The sequence below is a fragment of the Lactuca virosa genome, chromosome 7 (genome assembly GCF_052849685.1).
Source record: "Lactuca virosa cultivar CGN04683 chromosome 7, Lactuca_virosa_CGN04683_v6, whole genome shotgun sequence".
Lineage (NCBI taxonomy): Eukaryota > Viridiplantae > Streptophyta > Magnoliopsida > Asterales > Asteraceae > Lactuca > Lactuca virosa.
This window is the reverse complement of record NC_136432.1, coordinates 288,910,513-288,935,312: the sequence shown is the minus strand read 5'-3', so window position 1 is coordinate 288,935,312 and position 24,800 is coordinate 288,910,513. Positions and strand designations below refer to the sequence as shown.

Genomic DNA, 24,800 nt, shown 5'->3' with positions numbered 1-24,800 from the left:
AGTAATACAACTAAAATGTAGTAAAGGCAACAATGTTGATAAAGTTTATTTGACTCACAACATTGTGCACAAGGTGTTTGTTGACTATAGAGGTGTACATCAACGACCAAGAAAAGATTGTTGCTTCTTTTCTAATAAAGGAATCATTAAATGTACATTTCAAAATCTTGAACCAGATCCATTTGGGGGAAAACAACCACTAAATGACAATCATCTACCACTACCCATGGAAACACACTACACACTACACACTACACTGCATTGTCTGTGCAGAAAGGCTTTAATGCTCCATTGCCACAAAAGAAAACAAGACATCTCATACTTTCATTTACCTATTTCGTTTCATACCCAATCTTAGATTATGATCAAACAACATAAACGAATTGATTCCAACGGATTTCACAGCATCAACAACTAATTATATCATAAGATTTAAGTTCATTATGACATTTTGTCAAGAACAAGATATATGATGTTCATTCATAATATTAGAATAAACAAACAAAAATTCTCTTCAGAAACACACAACAACCCCATTTTGCATCCTAATACTATCTTAATCTTAATCTTGTCTATGGTTGATGTTTTTTGGGGATACTTTTTTCCGGCAGAAAAAAAAATTATAAAAAAATATATAGACTTTGAATCACCAAATGATTTTTGACTATCAAAGTCTAAGTGCTGTGCAGTGAAGATCATCATCGGCCAGCTCAAAATCATCGAACGGTGGCGGCATATTTAAATCGATCGATAAAAAGGGTTTTGTGAAAGATGAAGAAGCAATTTCTCCGGCATCGCATCCTTCCCCGATTCCGTCAACAACGACAGAAGACGACGAATCGCAGTCGCTGTGACAATCGTCTGGAAACACCGGAGGAGAGCGAGGGTGGTGTCTCCGGGGTAAAACAAAATCTGACTTTACCGGCGGTCTAGGTCCACTGAAAGACTCGAGAGTACTACTCAGGCTGCTGCAGGTCGGCCTCTGTGTGACAACAATCGGGTAGTCGCTGTGATGATTTGGATGTTGGTACAACATGCTGTGATGATCGAGGAAGGGATGATGATCGTTTGGGATTTGTTGATGGTAATACGGTGACGGGGTCAACGGAAAATTGGTCTTGGCTTTAGGTCCGCGGAGATTCCGGGCAGCGGCGTCGTAAGCACGAGCTGCATCCTCCGCAGAGTCAAAAGTACCGAGCCAAACCCTGGTTTTCTTCCATGGATCTCTAATCTCGGCAGCAAACCTACCCCATGGTCTCTTTCTCACTCCTCTATACCTAATATCCGGCTTCGATCCAGATCCATCAGTCCCAAGAAGAGCCGCTTCAGCCATCGTCTTAGACGGCGTCCCTGCTCTACCTCTTCGCATTGCCGATCAGGAATATCAAAAGTCAGATCAAATTGCTTGAAGTGTATGATGAATTTTTCCACACACACACAACACAGAGAAAGAGGGAGATGAGATGAAATGAAAAGAAACACTCCAAACTCACTCTCCCCTCTTATCACTCTCCTTCTGCTCAACTGTGTGGCTTGGCTATGGAGATAAAAAAAAAAAAGAGATAGAGAGAGAAGAGAAGAGAAGAGAGAAAGGGGTTTTGGTGTCTCGATGTTTGAAACTTGTTTTGGGGTTTGGGTTTTCTTTTGCTTTTTCTTCTTTTGAACCCTAAACACGCTTCACCCGATTGCTTCTTCTTCCCTCTTTCCCCCCTTTTCTTGATTTTTCTCGATTTTCGATCCATTTACAACACATTTTGGTGTTCTCCAAATAGTTTATGTACGTCTTTGTATATTTGCAAACGATTTATGACTAAATGTTTAATATAATATAATGATGATAACATTTACAAACTAATCAAAATTTGAAATTAAAATATTTCATAAAGGTAATAATAAACTTAAATATCAAAAAATAATAATAATAATAAATAAATAAATAAAATAGAAAGGGACATAGGAAACATCATACAATTATTTTCCTTCACATATTTATCACAAATTGACTAAAATTTTACAAAATAATTCTTTAATATGAATTTTATTTCACAAGATTATTTTTCTAACAAAAAATAAGAACATTAAATTTATTACTTTTCAAACATCATTTTATATAATGTTAAATGTGACTTGAGCATTTTGATCATTATTTGTGAACATATGTGATCAATGAAACATTTTGTAGCAAGTATGAGCATAACAATAAATGGAGCATTTGGAAGCAAGTGTAAGCATCATGGATCAATGGAGCACTTGGAAGCATGTGTAAGCATTAAGGATCATACGTAAGCATCATGGAAAGGGATGTCGCATTATTTGATGCGTCATGAAGCAAGATGCGCCACTCCCAAACAATGTGCGCCATCTTGGGGCTTGATGCACCACTTTAATTTTGATGTGTCATCGTGGATGTGTCACTCTTGATGGGAGGATGCTCATAAGTTGAAGATGCTCAAGGAGAATGCTCACAAGTTGAAAATGCTCAATGAGGATGTTTATAAGTTGAATATGCTCAAGAAGGATGCCCCAAGGGGCATGATGCTCCACCATGATAGAGGATGTGCCATCTTGATGTATCATGGTGCTCATGATGTGCCACTTGTGCATCATGATGTGTCATTTTCGCTCATAATGCTTCATCATGTGTGTAATTGATGCTCATTGTAACAACCAGTTCCTGGTATGTATTTAAAGTTATAAGTTATTCACTTTTGTATAGGAACTCGACGAGTTGGAGGCCCCAAACTCGTCGAGTAGAGATGGATTTGGACGCGGGTTATGAAGTCTATTCGACGAGTTGAGAGCCTCGACTCGACGAGTAGGCCTGGCAGAATGAAACCCTGCTTTTAAGGGTTTTGCACCCTATTTAATCACCTTAACCTCCAAAGGTTGGCCTCATTTACAGCCTCCATCGTCCCAAACCCTAGCCAAGAAACCCTAATCCACTTTTGGAGAGTTTAGATCCATTTTGTGCATTCTTTGTGATTTTGAAGCTTGTGAAGGAAGGAGAAGCTTGGTGATTCAAGAGGAAGCTAGTAGATCCAGAGTTTGAGCTGCATTTCTGACTCATTTGAGGTATAAAGTTGATACCTTGGCTTTCTATTACAGGGTAGTATGTTGTCACTTTTGGGTCATATTGAAGTCATTTTCGGGATTTGAGTATATTATGAAGTTGTGACTTCAGATCTAGGCACTCATGAGCTTATGAGGCTTAAAGTTGCCAGCTTTATCAAGCCTTGGCCCTTATCCATGCCCTATATCTCTTATATAGCTTAGTTTTGGTGTTTCTAGCTTCATGACACCATGCATGGACGTAAAGTTAACAACTTTACGTGATATAACGGGCCTAGGGGACCAGATCTATGGTTTGCAAGCATCGAACTCAGTTGGAAGTGATTGAATGGATTTAGACAAGGAGAACTCGACGAGTTGTTCATCCAACTCGACAAGTTGGATCGTAGTCCCCCAACCCTTGTTGTTATTGAGCAAACTCGGCGAGTTGGCCATGGTTTTGGGTTTTAAAGACTGAAGAACTCGACGAGTTCAAGGAGGAACTCGACGAGTTGTGTTGTGAAGTCCCGACTCTATTATAGGGAGGAACTCGACGAGTTCATGAAAGAACTCGACGAGTTTGATCGTAATTTCAGGGTTTATGATTCATGGAACTCGACGAGTTGATGGACCAACTCGGCGAGTTGAGTCAACTCAGGATGTTGACTTTGACCAGAAGGCTGACTTTGAACAGGGTGTTGACTGCGAATTTGACTTTGACCAAAGTTGACCCATAAGGGGTTGTGGGTATGAAAGGGTAATTAAAGAAAATCTTTTGTGTGTAGGAGATTGAGTGGAGTTGATTTCAGAGTCGAGGATAGTTCAGCTACTTCACGACATTTGAGGTGAGCTACCTTCCAGTAGAAGTGGGTCGAAGGCACCAATGTCAACCCACTAGTAAGTGTTATAGTAGAGATGATTGTCTTTGTGATAATTATCCAGTATGCCACTATTTGTTATGCTTTATGTGCTAGTATGCTATGATATTATGTCATAGTGGTAGGAGGGGTATGATAGGCCCAAGTACCGGTCAAAAGGACCGAAAGGGTAGGCCAGCACCATGATATGCTAGGCAGTATGTGACTTATGTGTTTATGTACTAGGATATTATATGGTAGAAGTAGAGGGTGAAATAGTCCCCGATACCGGTAGAAAGGACCGAAGAGGTAGGCCAGCACCCTAATATGCTAGGCAAGGTACCGGTCGAAAGGACCAAAAGGGTAGGCCGGCACCCTGATATGCTAGGCAAGTTACCGGTTGAAAGAGACTGAAGGGGTAGGCCAGTACCCGGATATGTTAGACAGTATGTTTATTATATGGTATGTGGTATGATGGGGGAACTCACTAAGCTTTGTGCTTACGATTTTCAGTTTTTGTTTCAAGTCCTTCTTCTTCGAAGGGAAAGGATCTGGCACGATAGCAGCGCATCACACCACGATTTTCCGCACTATGATGTTCTTGGGATTTGTACACTGACATTATTATCTTATGACTTGTTTTTAGACATATGACTGATGGGATTTTATGATATGAGATAACTTAATGATGTTTTAAATAATCTATTTTATGAATTATTAAATCAAAAATGAAATTTTTGGTCTTGGATTTTGGGATGTTACACTCATGCAATGTATCTCAAGGATGAAGGTTCTAGAAGCAGCTGCATAATGGATTATGATTGGTTAAAACCTTTCATGGGCTTATGGAATTATGTGTTTGGCTCATTAGGGTTTTATGTAGGGTCCTTAGTATATAAATAGGGATGTATGCTAGCCTTTTAAATGTGTCTTTAGTATCTTGAATTCTAAAGAGTATGAGAATCTCTATGAAATTATACTTGTAACCTTCGATTGAAAACTCATGAATAAAGAATACTCCTCTCTGCATGTGGACGTAGGTCACCTTGACCAAACCACGTAAATATCATGTCTTTGTGTGCTTTTGGTTTCGTGTGTTATCCACATTACTTCCTGATAACGTACCCCTTGGCGAGCGCCATGGAGCACCAGACAATCCTACAGGCAAGATGCGACGCCAGGTCGTCCAACCCTCTCCCAAAAACAGCTGGTAAGCGGCCAAGCACCGCCCGCATGTTTCCACTCTATACTAGCAAGCCCGTGTGGGGCACTACTGTCCAACGAACAATCACCTTGCAACAAAAGGTAGCAGAATCAGGCAACAAAGTTAATGATCAGAGCATTACCACATGAGCCAATCCCGGTCTCTGACACAGAGAAGAGCACGATCATCTAATAATGCATCTAACCCTTGTTGGATATGACGCCTTTGCCCACCATACGGACTGTATGTGAGGCCTAAGTAAAAAAGTCTCCCTTGTCCATTGGAAAGGTTAAGCTCTCTCCCACTCATACTCTAATTACACAATCTCTTTCAAGTCACTTACTTGACCATTGGAGCGTTTTCTCGGGACCGCCCCACGAGAATGACTGGCGATCTCTTTTTTTGTTGTGAACTTACAGATCTTCGCCGTATGAAACCAGTCGGAGACTTCCCCCAGATTTGTGTCGCATCATTTGGCGACATTAGGTGTGTGACAATCAATACTAAAAACCACACATCACATCGTTATCGCAAATGGTAAATGAAACAACCGACGAAGGTAGTGAGGTAGCCATGAGCCCCATTCGTTCCATGCGATCGTTGGGGGCCTATTCTTACTCTGGTAATACCATCAGTGTCGGCTACAACCCCTACACCTTCGACTATCATTCAAATAGAGTTCACCACTCCGATCAGCAAGCTTTAGCGACCAATGCTATCCACATCCACAACACGCATACCAAATTTCTTACTCCCTTCACCTCGAGCAACACCCTTCCTAAACACAACACCTCTACCAGTGATTACACTAGGAAATAACCTGATTTTACCTCCTCCGATGACACTACCACTTATTCAAGCACTGTTCCTCCAACAAAACCCTCTATTCATGCCGAAACTACAAACATTAACGCCAAACCTTTTCCTTACCCAACAAACGTCACCGCCGAGTGCATACTGTAACATCCTGTTCCGGATTGTTTTGTGATTTAAGGCCCGTGGACCTTAATCCAAGTATAAGAAGGTTTTGAGGCTTTGAAGGAGAAAGGTTTAGGCCCTTTTTGGGATGTGGGTAAGGTAGGTTGTGTGATAAAGATTTTGGTTTGTGCTTTAGAGCCCAAATGTATTGTTAAAGGCGTTGGTGCAGGATTTTCATGAACTTTGGATATGAGTTCAAGAGGGCTTCAGGAGGAATAAAGTTGATATAAGTGTGGGGCATCTCTTTACCTTTTCGTGGATATAAGGATCGTCGGAAACGGATTTGTAACGAAGAAGTTATGGCCATCGGAAGTTTTGTGGTTTCAGGGTTAGCCGAGTACGTTGGGCGTGCACAAAGCGTATGTGGGGCGTACTAGTGAAGAAGGCAGTATGTTGGGCGTACTTTGGAGAACGTTGGGCGTACTGACCAGGATGGTCGCGAATGTTCTTCGCAGCATGCTGGGCGTACCATATGTACGATGGGCGTACGCCAATCAGACCTGAACCTTATTTTAGGGTCTTGGACCCTATATAAGCTCCTTATATCATAAACTAACCCTAATATCTTCAGCCTCCATCCCTCTAAACCCTAGAAATCGACCCTAAGCCTCCACAAGAGTGATTCTTGAGCTTTTTGGTGATTTAGTGAAGTTTTTGTTGCTTATTGTGGAAGAAGGAGTTCCTTGAGGAAGCATTGCTTGGCATGGAGCTTGTGGATCCAAGCCCTAATCATATTGATCTAGCTCCAGAAAGCATAAAGTTTGAATCTTGGTGGCTTTCTTATGTGGATCTAGTGGGGTGATGACTTGTTATGTTTGTCCTAGGAAGAAGAAGGAGCCTTGAAAGAGAATAGCTTGAGCATCTAGCTTTTGGACCTGAGTTATACACTTGTTAGTGCATCTTCCAGAGGTATCAAGTTCGAAACTTGCTCATTGTTGTCCTAGTTCTTGTTTTGAGTCCATTTTTAGGGTTTTATGTCCCAAGCTTTGAACTTTATGAGTTTGATGAACTCCAGAGTATAATATTTGTCCTTATAGATGCTTTTAGTCGTCAAGATCTCTCCATGCATGAGATATGAGCATTTTTGGGAGTAAAGAGTGAGTGTATTTGGGTTTGGGACTTTATCAGCCATGAAAAGGCTTAAAGTCACTGGCTTTATGGAGTAAGAGCAATTAGGGAGTCCAGATTTGTGATATAAGCCAAGGTCTTAACTGATTATGACCAAATGAGTAGAAAGAGTGAAACTGGGACATACGCTGAGCGTAATTCCAGTACGCCCCGCGTACTGACCAAGTGTCCCCGATGGCCAATCTGGATTCGTGAGTACGCTGAGCGTACCAAGGGAGGTACACCCCGCGTAACCTCACTGTGGACTTTTGGGCTAAGTCTCATTTTGGGCCTTGAGTGTTGGGCCTGGAGTTTGGGCTTGTTGCATGTGACAGCCGTCAATTTCTAGTCAAGTAAAAGTCAAATAAAGTCAACAAGTCAAACTGGCCAACTCATTTAACCCTTGTATATTAGGGTTTACATCGTGCTTACTATTGTACAACACACTATCTTGATGCAAAGTATCACTTTGAGTCTTCACGTGTTCAAAAAAAATCTAAACCCTAATCAGGGTAAGTGATGGAACTACTCGATAAAACATTAATACATACCCTTCGGGGGCGTATAACGCTCATAACAAGGCAAAACGGGGTTTACAAACCTTGCATTTCGAAGTTAAACACTCGCAAAGGTCACAAACAAAGTCTCTCTCAATCTCTCTCGCTCTATCTCTCTCTATCTCAAATATCTCTCAAATCTCTCCCAAATCTCTCTCGTAACCTCCCTCAACTTTTTATAATCATTCGGGGCATCCCGACCCTTAACTTAGTCAAAAACCGCGCAAAACGGGAAGTTTAATGGAAAAACAGACTTAAAGAACCGAAACCTCTTAGGAACCAAAGCCTCCTTTAGGAGCCGAACTCTAAGAAGCGAATCTACTAAGAGCCGAAGCTGAAGGTCCCTTTCGGACCGCAACCATGAAGAACCGAACTGATCCGAGACCGAACCCGAAACCTTCGCTTCGCTTTCGCTTCTCGCTACTCTCGCTTTCGGTTCCCTTCTGACGGCTTTGCCTGCGATACCATCAGCCGAACACTCCCTTCGGTTCTAAGCAACCAAATACCGAACCTTCGGCCTTGATCTCAGAATTTCGCAGATTTCGCTTTCTTTTTCCGGTTTTCGATCCTTTTCGCGTTTTAAGCTCGTTTCTCATGATTTTAACGTGGGATTTTCACCCAAACTCGTATTTTGGCATATGAGACCCTATATAATCATATTTTATTCATTTTTGGAGGAAAATCATTGCCTAAGAATAAAATCTAGTTGGTAAGATTTTGAGGCGGAGTGTTGACTTTACCTTAATGTATGACACAAGTTAACACCCATACCCTCATAGGACAACCCTCAGTCACTATTCCTCCCTACCTAGGCAACTACTTGTCCTTTAACACCCCTCCTCCAGCTACATAGCTTCATTAAAAGCTAGAAACTCTCATATCCCCTTCCACTATACTCACTCTCTCTCTCACCAAAAAGCAAACACCTCTCTCTCTCTCACTTTCCCTCTCTAGAACTCGAGATTGCAAGGCTGTTCTTGAGCTTTTCACTTCAAATTTGGTAAGTAAATTTCATCCTTCACCTTATTATCCCATACTTCTTCACCCAAGTCATGGATTTCTCACACAAATATCGTCATATTTGTTGCTAGATCTTCAAATCTTCAAGCATCTCCCAAGTATTCTTGACTTGGAGACTTCTTTTCTTCATCATCCATCTCCTGAAATCACTCAAGGTGAGTTCATATCCCTACATTTTCATGTTTTATTCAAGTTTTAGGGGGGGGGGAATACAAGTTAACACACCAAGAACTTAACTAAATTCAAACAACAGCTTTCATCAGAAAAGTTGAGCCCTATTCACAGACTGTTTTGACCATCTTAAACTTAATATGTTTCAAAACTGTTTAATATGCAAATAGTTCAGGTTCATACCTTTAAAATGACTACTTGCACATCTCCATACGATTTTTCTACAATTTATGGCGATTTTTACAAAACTGCCTATCATTTCAGAAACGAATTCGGACCAGTCTGTGAATACGAACATTTTCACACAAGTTAGGGACTTCTAAAAATCATAATAAAAATGATGAATAAACTAGACACATTTTATAAACTCTCAGAGTTTACGGATTTAGTTTTTGACTTCGTATGATTTTTATATGATTTTTCTAAAACAGTGTAGAAAGGTTAAAAACTAGTTAACAGCTTACAACTTTCATAACACTTTGTAACATGTTGAGCAAAGTGCGTAACAATAAGTTTCTAAATGTTGAATGTATTTCTTGTTAGTTTATCATCATAAACAGAAATTAGTCATTCATGATAAGGTTTTTCATTCATTTCGAACACATATAATAAACTACGATAAATATAGTTTATGGATTTTACGATAAAAGCACACCAGAGAAAAGGTTTTACTCTCAAAACAAATGGGTTTCTCAAATACTACATGATAAACTATAATAGTAATAGTTTATGGATTTCATATCACTAATTTATTTCATAAAAGGTGATTTCACTTCCACCACGGAAGAGGTTTTATACTCAAACTATATGTAAACTAGTTAACGTAAGTTGTGAGACAATTCTTCCATCGTACTCTTAGAGTACGGGTTCAAATTCCTGTAAGTTATAACCAGAGTCTCTTGTAGGGAGAGCGTGATAATTGTGTATAGATCTATATTGGGATTGATACCCCACACCTCGCTGCTAGCTACAGCCGGACCTGCAGGTCTACGGGTGACAAGAGTCATAGGATCTTAACGTCTGGAAAACGTTGTTGCAGGTTAATTCTCGTTGTAGTATGGTTATAACGACTCACATAGGGAGTTAACAATCTTTCAAGTTTACGGGAAAATTCTACTTTAAAAAGGGGTTTTATTTATCTAAAACTGCATACTCTCGGTCTTGGGATTTAAGACTACATGACTTTTATAAGGAAAATATTGGATTTTCTTTGGAAACACATCACTATTATAAACATTATAAGTACAAAACACACACATATTCTCGGTCTTGGGATTTAAGACTACATGACTTTTATAAGGAAAATATTGGATTTTCTTTGGAAACACATCGCTATTATAAACATTATAAGTACAAAACACACATATTCTCGGTCTTGGGATTTAAGATTACATGACATTTTATAAGGAAGAATATTGGATTTTTCTTGGTTATACATATCATTTGTAAACAAAGGTTTTCGAACTCGGGATATAATACTCGGTTTTATATCAAATAATAAAACTACTATACATACTGGTGGTAACCAGGGTTTTTGAACAGAACATACTATACATACTGGTAGTAACCAGAGTTTTCAAACTCTACATTCAAAAGCTTATGAACTCACCAAATTAATTGTTGACACTCTTTCAAAACTACTTGTATTCTCAGAAAATCAGTGAAACAGGAAATCAACAGCTTTTGAGGATGGGACGTTTAAATCGTCAAACATTTCATTTTGTCATCATAGTGTAATTGATTTGAAACATGTAAACACATACTATGGTGTAACTTTTTCAATTATATTTATGATGGTTGTATTTACTTTGAGCACTATTATACTCGTTGTTGTGATACTATACATGAATTCCTCCACCCCGGACGTTTTCGCCATCCTTGGTTTGGGGGTGTGACATTGCACTACTGTTTTGGACCAGAGGAATATATATATATATATATATATATATATATATATATATATATATATATATATATATATGTGTGTGTGTGTGTGTGTGTGTGTGTGTGTGTGCCTTGGGACCTTGAGTTGGGTTTGTCATTTGGACTTGAGAGGTCGCCCTCGGGAGAGCCCATTCATTATTGGGCTTTGGTGGGCCCAAATGAGTTTTAGGTTATTGATGGGCTAGTTAGTGATCTACCTTTAGACCTAAAGAGTGAGGGTTTTGACTTAGATCTTAATTGGGTAATTATGGATCTTGGTCCAGTGTTAGAGGCCGGTGTGCAGTAGCAACATCTATAGGAGCTGTTCATCATCCGAGGTGAGTCTTCTCACTATACTTACCATGAGTGGTATCTTTGTGTGACAGAGGTGTCTTATGTGCTTACCTGTGTACTGTGATATTATGCATTATGTCTTTGTGATTTATGTTGAGTATTATTATTATGAGCTTATTAAGTTGGGACCGGAGGGTCCATCCGAGTTGTGGGACTGGAGGGTCTCCACTGAGACACATTGACCGGAGGGTCGTATTGAGTTAGCCTCGAGTGGCTAATGTGATGTGTGTGGTATTTTGGGAAACTCACTAAGCTTCATGCTTACCGTGTTATGTGATATGTGTTTCAGGTTCTTCTTAGGATCACGGGAAGGCGTCAACTTGATTGTACACACCAAAGAAAGAGTTATGTTTTGAGGATCCTGGATTATTAATCAAACAATTATGGAGTTGCATTTTGTAAATTAAATAAATGGGATTTTTGTGAAATGTGTTATGAGAATTATGTGATTTTAAAATGAAAAAAATTTGTTTGAAAATTTACGGTGTTACAAGTTGGTATCAGAGCCTTGGTTTGAGGGATTCGAATGCACCTTGGGGTATGTCTGGACTCAACTGAGGATTTGATAAAAAAAATTTCAAAAGAAATGGTTTTCCTAAAACGAGCAAGAGTTTCTAAGAGAAAAACGAGAAGGAGCAGTGTGTACAATCAGCCAGAGCTCGAACGGTGATTTCTCAAAATACCCTTACTTATTTGTGTTATGAGTTATTAGTGATGTATGCTAGAAGATAGGCTAGGTATTTCATAGTTTAGGGCTAGAGTTGCCTGATTTGTGATGCATTAGCCTAGGAATTGTTACTATCTGTGATGTGCTTTGAGTATGTGAGGAGTAAGAGTATCCAGTAGGAATCTTTTAGAGAGAGCTTTGAGTAGAGAAGTAATCTAGGAGAGATACCTAGATGAGCATTGGAGGAGCCTACTGAGGGAGTAGTTAGATACCCGCGAGGGGTAGGGTTGCTTGAGTTCGTTGATACCTTTTGAGTGCGAATAGAGCAAGTGGAGTTGTAACCTATAGTGGTTTTACGTGTTGGTGGAGATTATTCGATGCCCGAATGCTGCTTGCTTTGTGCTTTGTGGAACTCCTCATGATGGGAGTCAGCTACTAAGTGAATATGACGATATTCAGGAGGTAGATGACTGGCATCATAAGGAGTTCTTCAGCAGCTGATGACAGAGAAGTGTGAGAACCTAGGAAGAGCCTAGGGAGTAACTCTAGTCAGGAGAGTACGTTGATAGAGGAGAGTATTCGCTGGGTAGCGACCAGGTGTATCGGGATTGGTGATCGAGAAGGTTGAGCAGCTACTTAGAAAATCTGGGACGATCCGTGTGGAAAGTATGGGTACATTTGGTAGGTAGTATGGGCCCGTACTACTGAAAATAGAGGACCCGTACTCGAAACAGGGAGAATTCAAGAGGTTCTAAGTAGCAAATTGAGAGGTGATAACATGGTTCAAGTACCATGATTCGTAGCAGATTGAGAGGTGATAACATGGTTCGAGTACCATGATTCGTGGCGGTAAGTGCTTCAGTTTACCAGTTATCCCGTTATAATTTATTAGACTGATAGAGTGTGGGGCCAGAGGGCCATGTCGAACGAGTTTCAAAGGGGCATACCTTGAGAGGGAAATCGAGTTAGTTTCTGAGAGATTTTATTGGTGAGATGCCAGTTGGAGTCGCAAGACTCGGGGATAAGTAGAGATGATGCTTATTGGAGGATAGCGGTCTGAGTTGAGCAATCAATCGATAGATGAGACATCATCTTCTGTGACAGGAGTTGTGTTGTCCCCGTTTCCTAGGAGAAGTAAAAGAGATAACGAGCTTCCGGTTTGAGAGTTTGGAGGTAAACCCCGTGGGGTAGCATAGGGTTGCAACCTTTTCACCATAGTATTTGGGCAGTATGTTTGCTGCGAGGTATTTCTTATACCATGAGAGAGTCATTAGTGGGACTAAGATGGAAGAGAACAAGGAGGTGCCTTATTGAGGGAGGCATACTTTTAGCAGCAGTTTCAGGTAAGTAAGAGGAGTATATCGGGGCGATGGCCCTCGTTATCTACGTTGTGTATCGAATGTGAGAGTGAGGTCTCTTGCTTTTATGATGATTCCCGCGATGGGAGGCTGGTCGAGGAATCAGAGACGAGGTGCGTGATAGTGAATTATTTCCAGATTAAGAGTCAGGACTAATTCGGAACAGTTGGGGTATCCGGAGGTGTGTCGGTTTGAGGCTTCGAGATGACTAGAGGCAGTCACGTTGGGAGGATTCTGAGATTTTTGTCTGAGTTATGGGATATTTGGAGTTTCTTGGTTTCCATCGGGAGGATCATTGATGTGATTACGTGGTACATTCCAAGAGTCAAGTGTGATGTACCTCGTGAAACAGTCTATGGAGTAGATTGTTGGTATGCCAATTGGTGATGGTTCGAACCCTGAGTGGGGTAGAACTGGGTATTCTATTGATAGGATCAACGATCCGTTCAAGTACGGTTAGAGAACTGGTTATGGAGATCTGTAGTGCGGACACATGATACCTGGGTTATTGGTGGATGTGGCAAGGTGCAAGGCGAGATGATGTATGTGTGTGTTCTTAAGAAAGGATGAGGGAATCCACGGCAGGTGGCCGTTGGTCAGAGGATTTATTGTGGCCCGGGATTTTTCGGGTTTGTAAAGGTTGAGTTCGAGGTGGTTGGGTCCCTGAGTTCAGGGTGCAATAGTTGAGATTTGCGGGACTAGGTATAGATTGTGATCTATACTCCAGGAGGGGCAGCAGTTGATTTGTCAACCAATTTCAGAGTCAGTATGAGTAGTTTCGTATGGGTGGTGATCAGTAGAGGATGGGATTTTCGTCAACGTATTTTCAGTCGTTGACGATTCCTTCGTGCTTCAATTTGTGAGATGGGAGTATTTCGAGGTTTCGAGTTGCGTGAGCGGAAGATCAGTGGTTGAGGCAAGACATCGTGAGATGTTGTGATGGTGTACCGAGGTACCCGTGTATGATGTCCTAATTTTTGGTCATGTTGAGACTCGAGTTGTGAGATGGCGAGTGGAGTACCGAGTGACTTTTGTTCCAGTGGGAACCCATCAGTTAATTGTCGCCAGAGTGGGACTGTCTAAGGGTGTATCTGTGTTGAGAAAGGTACCTTGCCTATGAGAACTTACATTAGGAGTGGTGGTGCATAAGTTGGGTGGGTGTAAGCACCTATTTATGTTGAGCTATGGAGCATGAGTTGGTGAACTCAGTGTAGTGATGACTTGATGAAGAGATTATGGGGTGATAAGAGAGCAAGTGGATCAGAGTGGGAGTAATCGCTTGGGATTATCAGGAAAAAAATGGAGTGAGCCCATGGTAAGTCAGCGAGAGAGTGTCGTGGTACTGTGGGGAGTTGTAGTATTCACTGGATAGCAGGAGAGTGTTGTGATACTGCAGGGAGCTGTAGTACTCACTAGTCAGCGAGAGAGTGTCGTGGTACTGTGGGGAGTCATGGTATTCACTGGTTAGCTAGAGAGTGTTGTGATACTGCGGGGAGCCGTTGCATTTACGAGTCAGTGAGAGGGTGTCGTAAGTCTGCGGGGAGCCATAACATTCATGAGTCAATAAAGGAGTGTCTTAAAACTACGGGGAAACTGTAGCACTCTGTAGTCGATAAGAGTGAATACTTTTCTGCGGGGAACTGTAGTATTCACTAGTCACAGTATGATGTAGAGGAGTTCTTAGGCTTGGGTAGCCTTACCACTTGAGTCTTCGGGAACTTGGTGGCCGGACCAGGGGCGAGACTGAGGTCTCCGTGATGGTCGGGGACCGTTATATCGCGATTTTAGGGAGGGGTTATCTTTAATCGGAAGGGATTGGAGAAGTAATGTATACGAAAATTCGCGGATCTCGGGTTTTGAGTTGAGTATCAGATTGGATATGAGTGGTTCCAATTCTGTTGTTGAACCAGACTTTCGAGTTCGAGTTTGGCTCTTTTTGAGCATTGGGTAGGCAGGATGAGATTCCGGATTTTCAGATGGATCTCATTATGGGTGGTAATGGTTTCTGTATGATGTTTTTAGACCTGAGTGGGTCAGTTCGTTGGTTGGGAAGGACCACGATACGCATGGAACTAGTAAGTGGTAGACGACAGAGGCCAAAGGCGAAGCGACATCAGATGGGTTGAAGTATTCGCTTGAGGAAAAGCGAACTTCGTGACTTTGTGTTTCCTATGATACGCTGAGATAGCTATTGTGAAAAGGAGGGTTGTAAAGTCATTTTATTGGGTGTGCAAGGGGTAGCCCTTGGAGGTTCAATCGTTGGGTCGGGAGCTGGCCTGGTACTCAGAGTTGGAAGTGTTTTATCTGAATCTGTTATTCGATGAGCAATTATCAGGGTGATATTCTGCATGGGCGGTCTTTCGGGGAGACAGACCACTATAGTTTCAAGTTTTGGAGAGTTAGAGCAGGTACTTCCACATAAAAGGGGTCCGTCCTTCTTCGGCGTGGGAATTTCTATTTGATTTCGGATGTCTTGGGAGAGGGATCGTTGAATGTTAAGAGATTTTCTGATTGTACTTCTCGGGTTATTTGTTTCGATCTACGCGAAGATAAAGAACGATTTCGAGGGCGAAATCTAATTTAAGTGGGGGAGAATTGTAACATCCTGTTCCAGATTGTTTTGTGATTTAAGGCCCGTGGGCCTTAATTCGAGTATGAGAAGGTTTTGAGGCTTTGAAGGAGAAAGGTTTAGGCCCTTTTGGGATGTGGGTAAGGTAGGTTGTATGATACAAGAGTTTGATTTGTGCTTTAGAGCCCAAATGTATTGTTAAATACGTTGGTGCGGGCTTTTCATGAAGTTTGGATATGAGTTCGAGTGGGATTCAGGATGAATAAGTTGATAGAAGTGTGGGGCTTCTATTTATCTTTTCGCGGATATAAGGATCGTCGGAAACATATTTATTACGAAGAAGTTATGTCCTTCAGAAGTTTCGTGGTTTCAGGGTTAGCCGAGTACGCTAGGCGTACACAAAGCGTACGCGGGGAGTACTAGTGAAGAAGGCAGTACGTTGGGCGTACTGACCAGGATGGTCGCGAATGTTCTTTGGAGTACGCTGGGCGTACGCCAATCAGACCTGATCCCTATTTTAGGGTCTTGGACCCTATATAAGCACCTTATCTCATAACCTAACCCTAATATCTTCAGCCTCCATCCCTCTAAACCCTAGAAATCGACCCTAAGCCTCCATTGGAGTGATTCTTGAGCTTTTTGGTGATTTAGTGAAGTTTTTGGTGCTTATTGTGGAAGAAGGAGTTCCTTGAGGAAGCATTGCTTGGCTTGGAGCTTGTGGATCCAAGCCCTAATCATATTGATCTAGCTCCAGAAAGCATAAAGTTTGAATCTTGGTGGCTTTCTTATGTGGACTCCTTCTTCTTCTTAGGATAAGTACTTTCCTTTATCTATTGTAACAGACCGATGGGTCGTGTTCTAATGACCTCTCATCGTATGAAGCAACGTTTAGACTCAAGTCTCTTAGAGTCAAATTCCAGAATGGAATATACCTTCCCCTCATATTCTAATGTGATATAATCATATTTTAGCATGTAGCATTTCTAGCTACTAACTTCTTTAACAACGAGCGCGATACTATTGATCGCATTGATCTCAACCTTCTGACTTAAGTCAGGTGTTACATCGAACTTGATTCCATGAACCACGTAACAAACTCATCGTAGTCGGACTCAATTTGATATGACCACTAGGGTCGGAATAACAATCATCTCATTAGTCATTACCGAAACGATGGTAACGACATACTTGAATAAAACGAGACCAATTACTAGCTTCTTGGTAACCTTGTGACTTTCCCTGATCCAAGCGTGAGTCCTGTGCTTCCAGTAGTATAGATCTCTATTACTATTCACACATACTCATACTCGTCCCAAGTATCGTCTCGCAGTCCCCAAGTCCTAAAATCACAAAACAATTTAACACATACGAATGTTCCAATTAATCATACAAATTTTCCTAGACTCTACTAGGACTTCTTCCATGCGTATCTTAAATCATCAATTCTACTTTAACTCGATTGGTGATGGAAATTCCAGATTATGGTACAACTTCAAGAATTACACCAATCGTTCCATCATCCTGCCAATCGAAGGTGTACTTCGTACGTACCGTACTCCTTTAACCGTACTGTTATTTTATCAGACATAAACTAAAGGCAAGATACCACTTTCGACATCTTCCGATAGGTGTCACTCAATACCTCAGATTACAAAACCAGGGTTTATATTAATTCTTGAAACTATTACACAAAAGTTCAAGTTCACCCTATATTATGCCTCTAATAGGCTACACCATAAGTTACTTCATAATTTGATCTTTGGATATGAAATCCTATTCCTGATTCCTCACGTTATTGTCTGCTTCGTCGAGGATCATGTGGAATGCCCTTGGCTTTGGTGGTGCCTCTAGCCTTACTGCCCCATTTTTCTTTGGGCAGTCTCTAGACATTTGCCCCTTGCATCCGCATCCGTAGCATACCTTATCATTATGTGTACAATTCGAGGAATAGTGGCCGATCCTTCCACATTTGTAACAGGTTACTTCTTCGTTGCATGCTCCAAAGTGCTTCTTCCTGCACTTTTCACACCACTTAGCTCCATACCTCTGGTCATCCAGGTTAGACTTTGCGAACCTTCCCTTACTATCAGGTCTTGAGGATCCTTCAAGTTTCTTCTTCTCTCCAACTTCGGCTTTCTCCAGACCCTTTTCCTTTATTTGGGTCTCAACATTCTTGGCTTCCCAGATGGCAGCTTTCAAAGTGGTTGCTTGCTTGACCATTGGACCAAAGTCCGCTGGTAATCCATTGGCAAACTTGTTGACCTTGGAAAGTTCCGTTGGAAGTAGGTAGGGAACAAGCTTCATCTTCTCCGTAAAACTAGTAGCGTACTCGGTGACGCTCAATATTCCGTTCTTTAGATTATGGAACTCATTGTTGATTTCCAGAAGATCCTGCTCAGAGAAGTATTGCATATTTATTTGCACCACAAAATCTTCCCAAGATATCTTGCTAGCTTCTCCCTTGGGCATCGAACCAGCTAGTAGCTTCCACCAGTTCAGCACTCCAGACTTTAACAGAGGAATCGCGAGAGCCATTTTCTGTCGGTTTCTACACTCGCAACTCTCAAACATTGTCTCCATCTCGGAGATCCAATCCATAACTTCCACTGGTGTCGGGCTTCCAGATAGACACGGCGGTTTGGATGCCATGAAATCCTTGTACTTGCACCCACACCCATCATTTCCTCCATCCTGGTTGTTCTGTCGAACTAACGGTGGGTCGGCTTGACCAATAATCCCACTTAAGTTTCCTCCTTCTGACTGCCCTCCATTCACTTTGAGCTCTTCAACTTGTATTGAATGTTCTTCACGATTCTGCCGAAGAAGACGTCTAGTTTCTTCCATCTGACGATCCAACATCGTTTGAATCATCAATTGTACTCCAGCCATTGTCATCGGCTCAGGTGTTGTTGCTGCAACAACTACTTGCTCAATCACAGGTGGTTGATTCATGTTTTTGTTCACGTTTCCAGCTCCACTCCTGGTTCTTGCCATTTTTGATCTATACACCGAATAAGGTGATTTTAGATCCTCATTCACGGTAGATATTCAAATCATCCTTATCACTCCGAAACATTTACATGCTAGTTCTAATATCGTATTCGTACGCTTAGAATCCTAAACACATGAGGTTTCCAGATCTGGTCGGCAACAGACCATAGATCCGAACAAACGATATCATATATAGCAAACATATAGCATTTAGCACATAAAAGCATTTTAGGCATCTTTCCTAAAATATACTAGTGCTCGTGTCTAAAGTATGGTAGACACTCATCTCACAATCATCGCTTATCATTCTAAGTTTAAGTCTAGAAATCCTACAAATTCCTAGTTTGCTTAAACTAATGCTCTGATACCAACTGTGACATCCCCATTTTCACGGCCAGAAAAGACCGATTTGTTTATGCTTTGTTTTATAAAATCAGAGTAATCCTTTGATTAAAAGTGTTGCGGAATTTGTTCCCAAAACAAAATATGATAAGAATTTATCAAAGCATTTCTTTAAAGAAATGTATTTTCATTAAATAACAAAATCTCGGGATGTCATGTTCCGATACAGACCAAAAGCATAAATAGTGTAAAATAGACCTTACAACAGTTATTTATAACTACTGATCTATAATCCAAAATCTCTCGTCAAGTCCACCAACTTATACTCTTGTGCCATTACCTGTAATGCATAGAAAACTGAGTGGGTCAGGCTTGGGAGCCTGGTGAGCATATAGGGTTTTCAACCCACAATAATATATTTATTATATTCAATCATCAAACAATCAACCCAATTACCCATCCCCATTATCTTCTTTATTTCTTAAGGTTTTACCCTAAGAATCGACTATCCTTCCTTCATTCGTTCCTAAGGATTGACCTAAGGAATTGGCACAAAGTCCATTGCTGCCCGAGGTTCCTATAACAAACACTAAATCCATAGCTGCCAAGGTTCATCTATACAGTACTAAATCCATAGCTACCAAGGTTCATCTTTACAGTACTAAATCCATAGCTACCAAGGTTCATCTATACAGTACTAAATCCATAGCTACCAAGGTTCATCTACACTGTACTAAATCCATAGCTACCATCATTTTATTATAAGGCACTAAATCTATAGCTGCCAGGGTTTTTAAGTACACCGGTGAACATCAAGTCCATAACACCTACAAGTTGCGAGCTTGCTAGTGTTCCACATGACTGTCTAGAATAGTCCGTGGTTATCATCCCTACTCTGCTGAATGACGGGGCCATCGTTTGGGTAAAGGTTTCACTCATTTTTCACCTGTCACCCTCATCTCATAATCTATATCATCCTTCGTCTTATCCTTCGTCTCATCCTTTATCACACACCAACTATCTCGTCTACCCATGTTCTACCCAACATATTTGTAGATAAAAATTACATATACAGTTTAAACCATTTAAAAACTAGTATAAAACATTCATTCAACATCCATCTCAAGTAAACAAACAATGTATAAACACGTAACACGTATTTCATAGCAAATACTGCATATCTATGTGTTAGAAGAAAGGGAATATACACTCACTTGATCAGAAGATGATCGGGCAACACTAGGCTCTAAGAGTAGTATTTCTTCGGTGAAACCGGGATATCTTCACAAAAACTGGGCTTCTCACGGGCAGAGTTTCGGCTCGGAAACTTTACTTCTTGAGATCTTCGGGGCTTCGGGACTCGCTTCGGGTCTCGGGATGTCACACCCCAAAACCGGAACGGCGGAAACATTCGGGGGTGGAGGACGTCATGTACAGTATCACAACAAAGCATAGTAGTAAACAAGCAACAACATCATCTATTGCATTAATAATATAATTTAATACAAGTGTGTTCTGTGAAGTTTATAAGACACCAAAAATGTAAATCAAAATAAGAGATGAGTCTTGAACGAGCTCCATCCTCTCAAAACCTGGCATCGGTACCTGTCTACTGATGACCTGAGAATACAAGTTATTTTGAAAGAGTTGATCAGCTTTAAGGCTGGTGAGTTCATAAGCATTTTAGTGTCATTGATTGTATGAAAAGTGTTTGCATGTGTTTGATGTATAAGTTTGTATATGTTTGTAGTAAATGTTTGTATCTCCTAGAAAATCCTGTATTTTCTATTAAACGTAGCCTTCTACCAAGGCATCAAATGTTATGTATGTTTGTTTATTGTAAGAGTGTCTATTTTCCCAAGTGTGACTATTATTAACCAATAATATAGTTTCTACATTACCGTTTATGTGAGAAGATCACAATTTGAATGTAATGGGGAAATAATAATAGTACTGTAGTGTTGTATTATAGTAACTACTGCTGTACTATCTACCTTAAACCAATTGTTATTTCAGGTATAATGTGAAATGGTTGCACCATACTTTCGACTAATAAAACGACGATGAAAGACGTCGGAAGAAATGACATTTGGCACCCGTAGACTTGCAAGTCCCACTGTAGCGAACAGCAAGGTGTAGGATAGTCAATCCAGTATAGATCTATACACAACTTCACGCTCTCCCTCCTGGAGACTCTGGCTACAAATCAGGCCATGGCAGTGATGCCATGCCCCGAACAATGGTTCAAATTTATGTTATTGTATACTTGTATATGTAATGTTTCTCATATAGTATGTTCTGTTTCTCATATAGTATGTTTTGTTTCTCATATAGTATGTTCTGTTTCTCATATAGTAAGTTTTGTTTCTCATATAGTAAGTTCTGTTTCTCATATAGTATGTTTTGTTTCTCATATAGTAAGTTCTGTTTCTCATATAGCAAGTTCTGTTTCTCATATAGTATGTATTGACTCATGTATGAACTGACTCTTTGTATGCTTCATTGTACTAGAAGTAATGAGTAGTATCTTCCTAAACTATACATATTATAGTTTACTAGTAGAATTGTTTGTATAACTGAATGTATTGAACTGAGATAAAAGCCTTTATGTCTATACATATATACATAATATATAACTAAGGATCAAACGACACTCGGACAAACAACAGGGTACTCTAAGTCCACAACCAAACAAGGAACAGGAAGTAAAGTGTGTTATCAGTCCTAAGTCCTTCAAACCTTACTTATATAACTATATATGCACTAGACATGGTTTTGACAATATATAAATGTAAAAGAGTTAAAGGAAAAGGTTTGTCATGTAAGAACAAGTTTGATAAAGAGTTTAACATGTAAAAGAGTTTGATAATCATTTTGAAGTAGTTTGATTGATAAAACAGCTAACAGTATAACAAATCCATTGTTTGGTAGTTATTAATCACATGTGATTGATATAATAACTATAATGTTTCAACTTGTATTCCCCCCCCATAAAAGCATTTAAAATCATTTAAAATGTAGATTAAGGGGTATGAACTCACCTGTAGTGAGTGGTTTGGATGAAAGTGCTGGATAGGATGCTAAGTGTCAAGTGAAGACTTGAGCACACACACAGATCCTGTTTGGTATTGGGGCTACTTGAGGCAGATTCTCGACTTCAGGTTCTGAGTCAGTCTCTTCAGGAAAGGGTTCGGCGGAGTCATCGTCCAAAGGAATCTCATGGTTCTCTTCTGGCGCTGGCTCGAGTCATCCATCATCTCCTTGGTTGGGAAAATACGGGTCGCCAGGGAGATGGAATCCGGCCATGCTATCTATGCGAGATAGGGGTAAAGGGATAGTTAATAGGCATTGAACCTAGTAATACTTCTAATGTATTACAGTTACATGATTTATTCTTGAGGGATGGATTCTTGGGTAAGTTTTCGGTTTGGTTGCTTATAGCATCCTAAAATACTCCTATAGTATTTTAACCCTTATGCTTGATTCTAGAGCTCTTCTGGTACCTAGGTAAATTTTAGGCTTGTTGCAACACCACAGTCACTCCCAAGCACATGTTGGTCATGTCTCGAATGAATATAGTTGATCAGGCTATATTGACCCTAGACATGATTACATAACTACCCAGGTTTAACCGCGATGTCCAACATCCAAATACTTTTATTTTGTTCTACTTATGACATTGATTCCGGTATTTAGGTATACTTGTATACTTTTATAAAAATACTTATATTTAAAAGTATACTTTTAGTCTAGAGCACTTAGGCCCCTTTATGTTTATAGTTGTATACCATGTAAGGTTCTGTATACTTAGTTCGCTATAAACAATGGCTCTGATACCAATCTGTCACACCCCCAAACCGGAACGGCGGAAACGTTTAGGGGTTGTTGACGTCATGCGTAGTATCACAACAGTTGTATCATAGCAAGCATAGTAAACACAACCAAACATTGAATACATATATGAAAAAGATTTACATTGTCTTAATACATAGTTTTGTTCATATCAAAAGTAAAATGGAAAGACGTGACTCTAACGCGCCGACTTCTCCAAAAGCCTGGGGTACCTGTCTACTGACTCCCTAAGAATACAAGCAGTTTTTGAAAGAATATCAGCATAAAGCTGGTGAGTTCATAAGCATTTTAATCTTTGGTGGAAAATGTTTCTTTGATCCTTTTGAAAAGTGTTCCTCAAGAAAATCCTATATTTTCTTATGAAAAGCGTATTTAAAAACCCATTCCTTCCATGACTTCCAGATTCCTACAAGGTATGTACGATCCAAGGAGTCGTGGAATGAATATGACTATCCGTTAGTTAAATGGTAAACAATCCCTTTATGAAAAGCCGAGTTATCCCGGGAAAATCCTATATTTTCACTAAAAGTTGATGGGTGGTTATCCGTTCTAAACTGAGGTGTACAAGTATCTACCATACTTATATCGATAAACGTAGTTTCCTTTTTAAAACCCTGGTTACTCCCAGTGAGGTGTATTAGCCTTATTACATAAATAAAACTAATAAATAAGTAGTGAACTAGATCCTAAGGGCATTACTAATGCCCTCTAGTAATCAAATCGGTTATTACTTTGAGGTTAGTTCACTTGTTTCATTATTACAAAAGTAAATTTTCGCTACCTAAGTTGTGAGTGCCATAACCGTACTTAGACTGGATAAGGTACGAAACGGGGGCCAGTATCTTTTATGACTTTGTGACCCCTGAACCTAACGGTTCCGCTGTAGCTAGCAGCGTGGGTGCGGGATAGTCAGTCCCATATATATCTATACACAATAGTCACGCTCTCCCTCCAAGAGATTCGGGTTATAAGTCGTAGTCCTCCACTCACGAATCCGATGGAGTGTTACCAAGGACATGTCTCAAACTTAGCCTAACAAATTTACAAGTAATAGTACGAAAATCCTGCTTATGATTTACATGAATCCTTTATAAGATAATACATATTATAACATGATTCACAAATTTCTTGCTTTAGATTTGAAAACTGTTTCTACTAGTTGATTCCTTAATCGATTTGTAAAACGGCTTTCTGAGTTAAAAACATACTGAACATAAAATCATTCTATGCAAAATGAGATAATTTGAGCACAAGTTTCCGTGTACTTTTGCTTGTATTCCCCCCTGAAAACATGAAAAACTCGGAAAAAGCGTAGGGGTATGAACTCACCTGAAGTGAGTAACTCGAAAGAAGGATTGATATAGGATCGTCGGGTGTCGAATGAATTCGTGAGCACAAACGGATCCTAGTTTAACATGTAATAACACATATATGAATACACTTAGGGTATATAACCACTAATAGACACATGGAACACCTTAGGGACATGAAAACACTTAGAGTTAAGTGTTACAAACACCTATTGAAGTCCGTAAATGAGTGTAGGGTCTTAGATTTGAGTGTAAGGCCACCAAACTCGACTTTTATGTGTGTGCGGCCAGGTGTACGGCCAGGGTGTGCGGTCAGCATGTGTGTGCGGTTGCACACTGGAGTGTGCGGCCGTACATGGGGGTGTGCGGCCGTACATAGGGGTGTGCGGCCGTACACTCTTCATTCATGCACAAAACGTCGATTTCCGGGTGTTTCAAGGCCAATACTAAGTCCAACTAGCAATTGAAGGCCAAACTCTTCACCTTGGAGAG

The 24,800-nt window shown here is 40.4% G+C and overlaps 1 protein-coding gene across 1 annotated transcript; it reads right to left on the bottom strand.

Moving 5' to 3' along the window:
• Positions 1 to 397: 397 nt before the first annotated feature.
• Positions 398 to 1,765, bottom strand: LOC145125232 (ethylene-responsive transcription factor 3-like). The gene has a single exon (XM_079060724.1). The coding sequence runs from the start codon at positions 1,367 to 1,369 to the stop codon at positions 668 to 670; it is 702 nt and encodes a 233-aa protein (XP_078916850.1). The 5' UTR covers positions 1,370 to 1,765; the 3' UTR covers positions 398 to 667.
• Positions 1,766 to 24,800: the final 23,035 nt, after the last annotated feature.

Coding starts and splice junctions, on each gene's coding strand:
- LOC145125232 (XM_079060724.1), bottom strand. CDS start 1,369: ATGCGAAGAGGTAGAGCAGGGACGCCGTCTAAGACGATGGCTGAAGCG.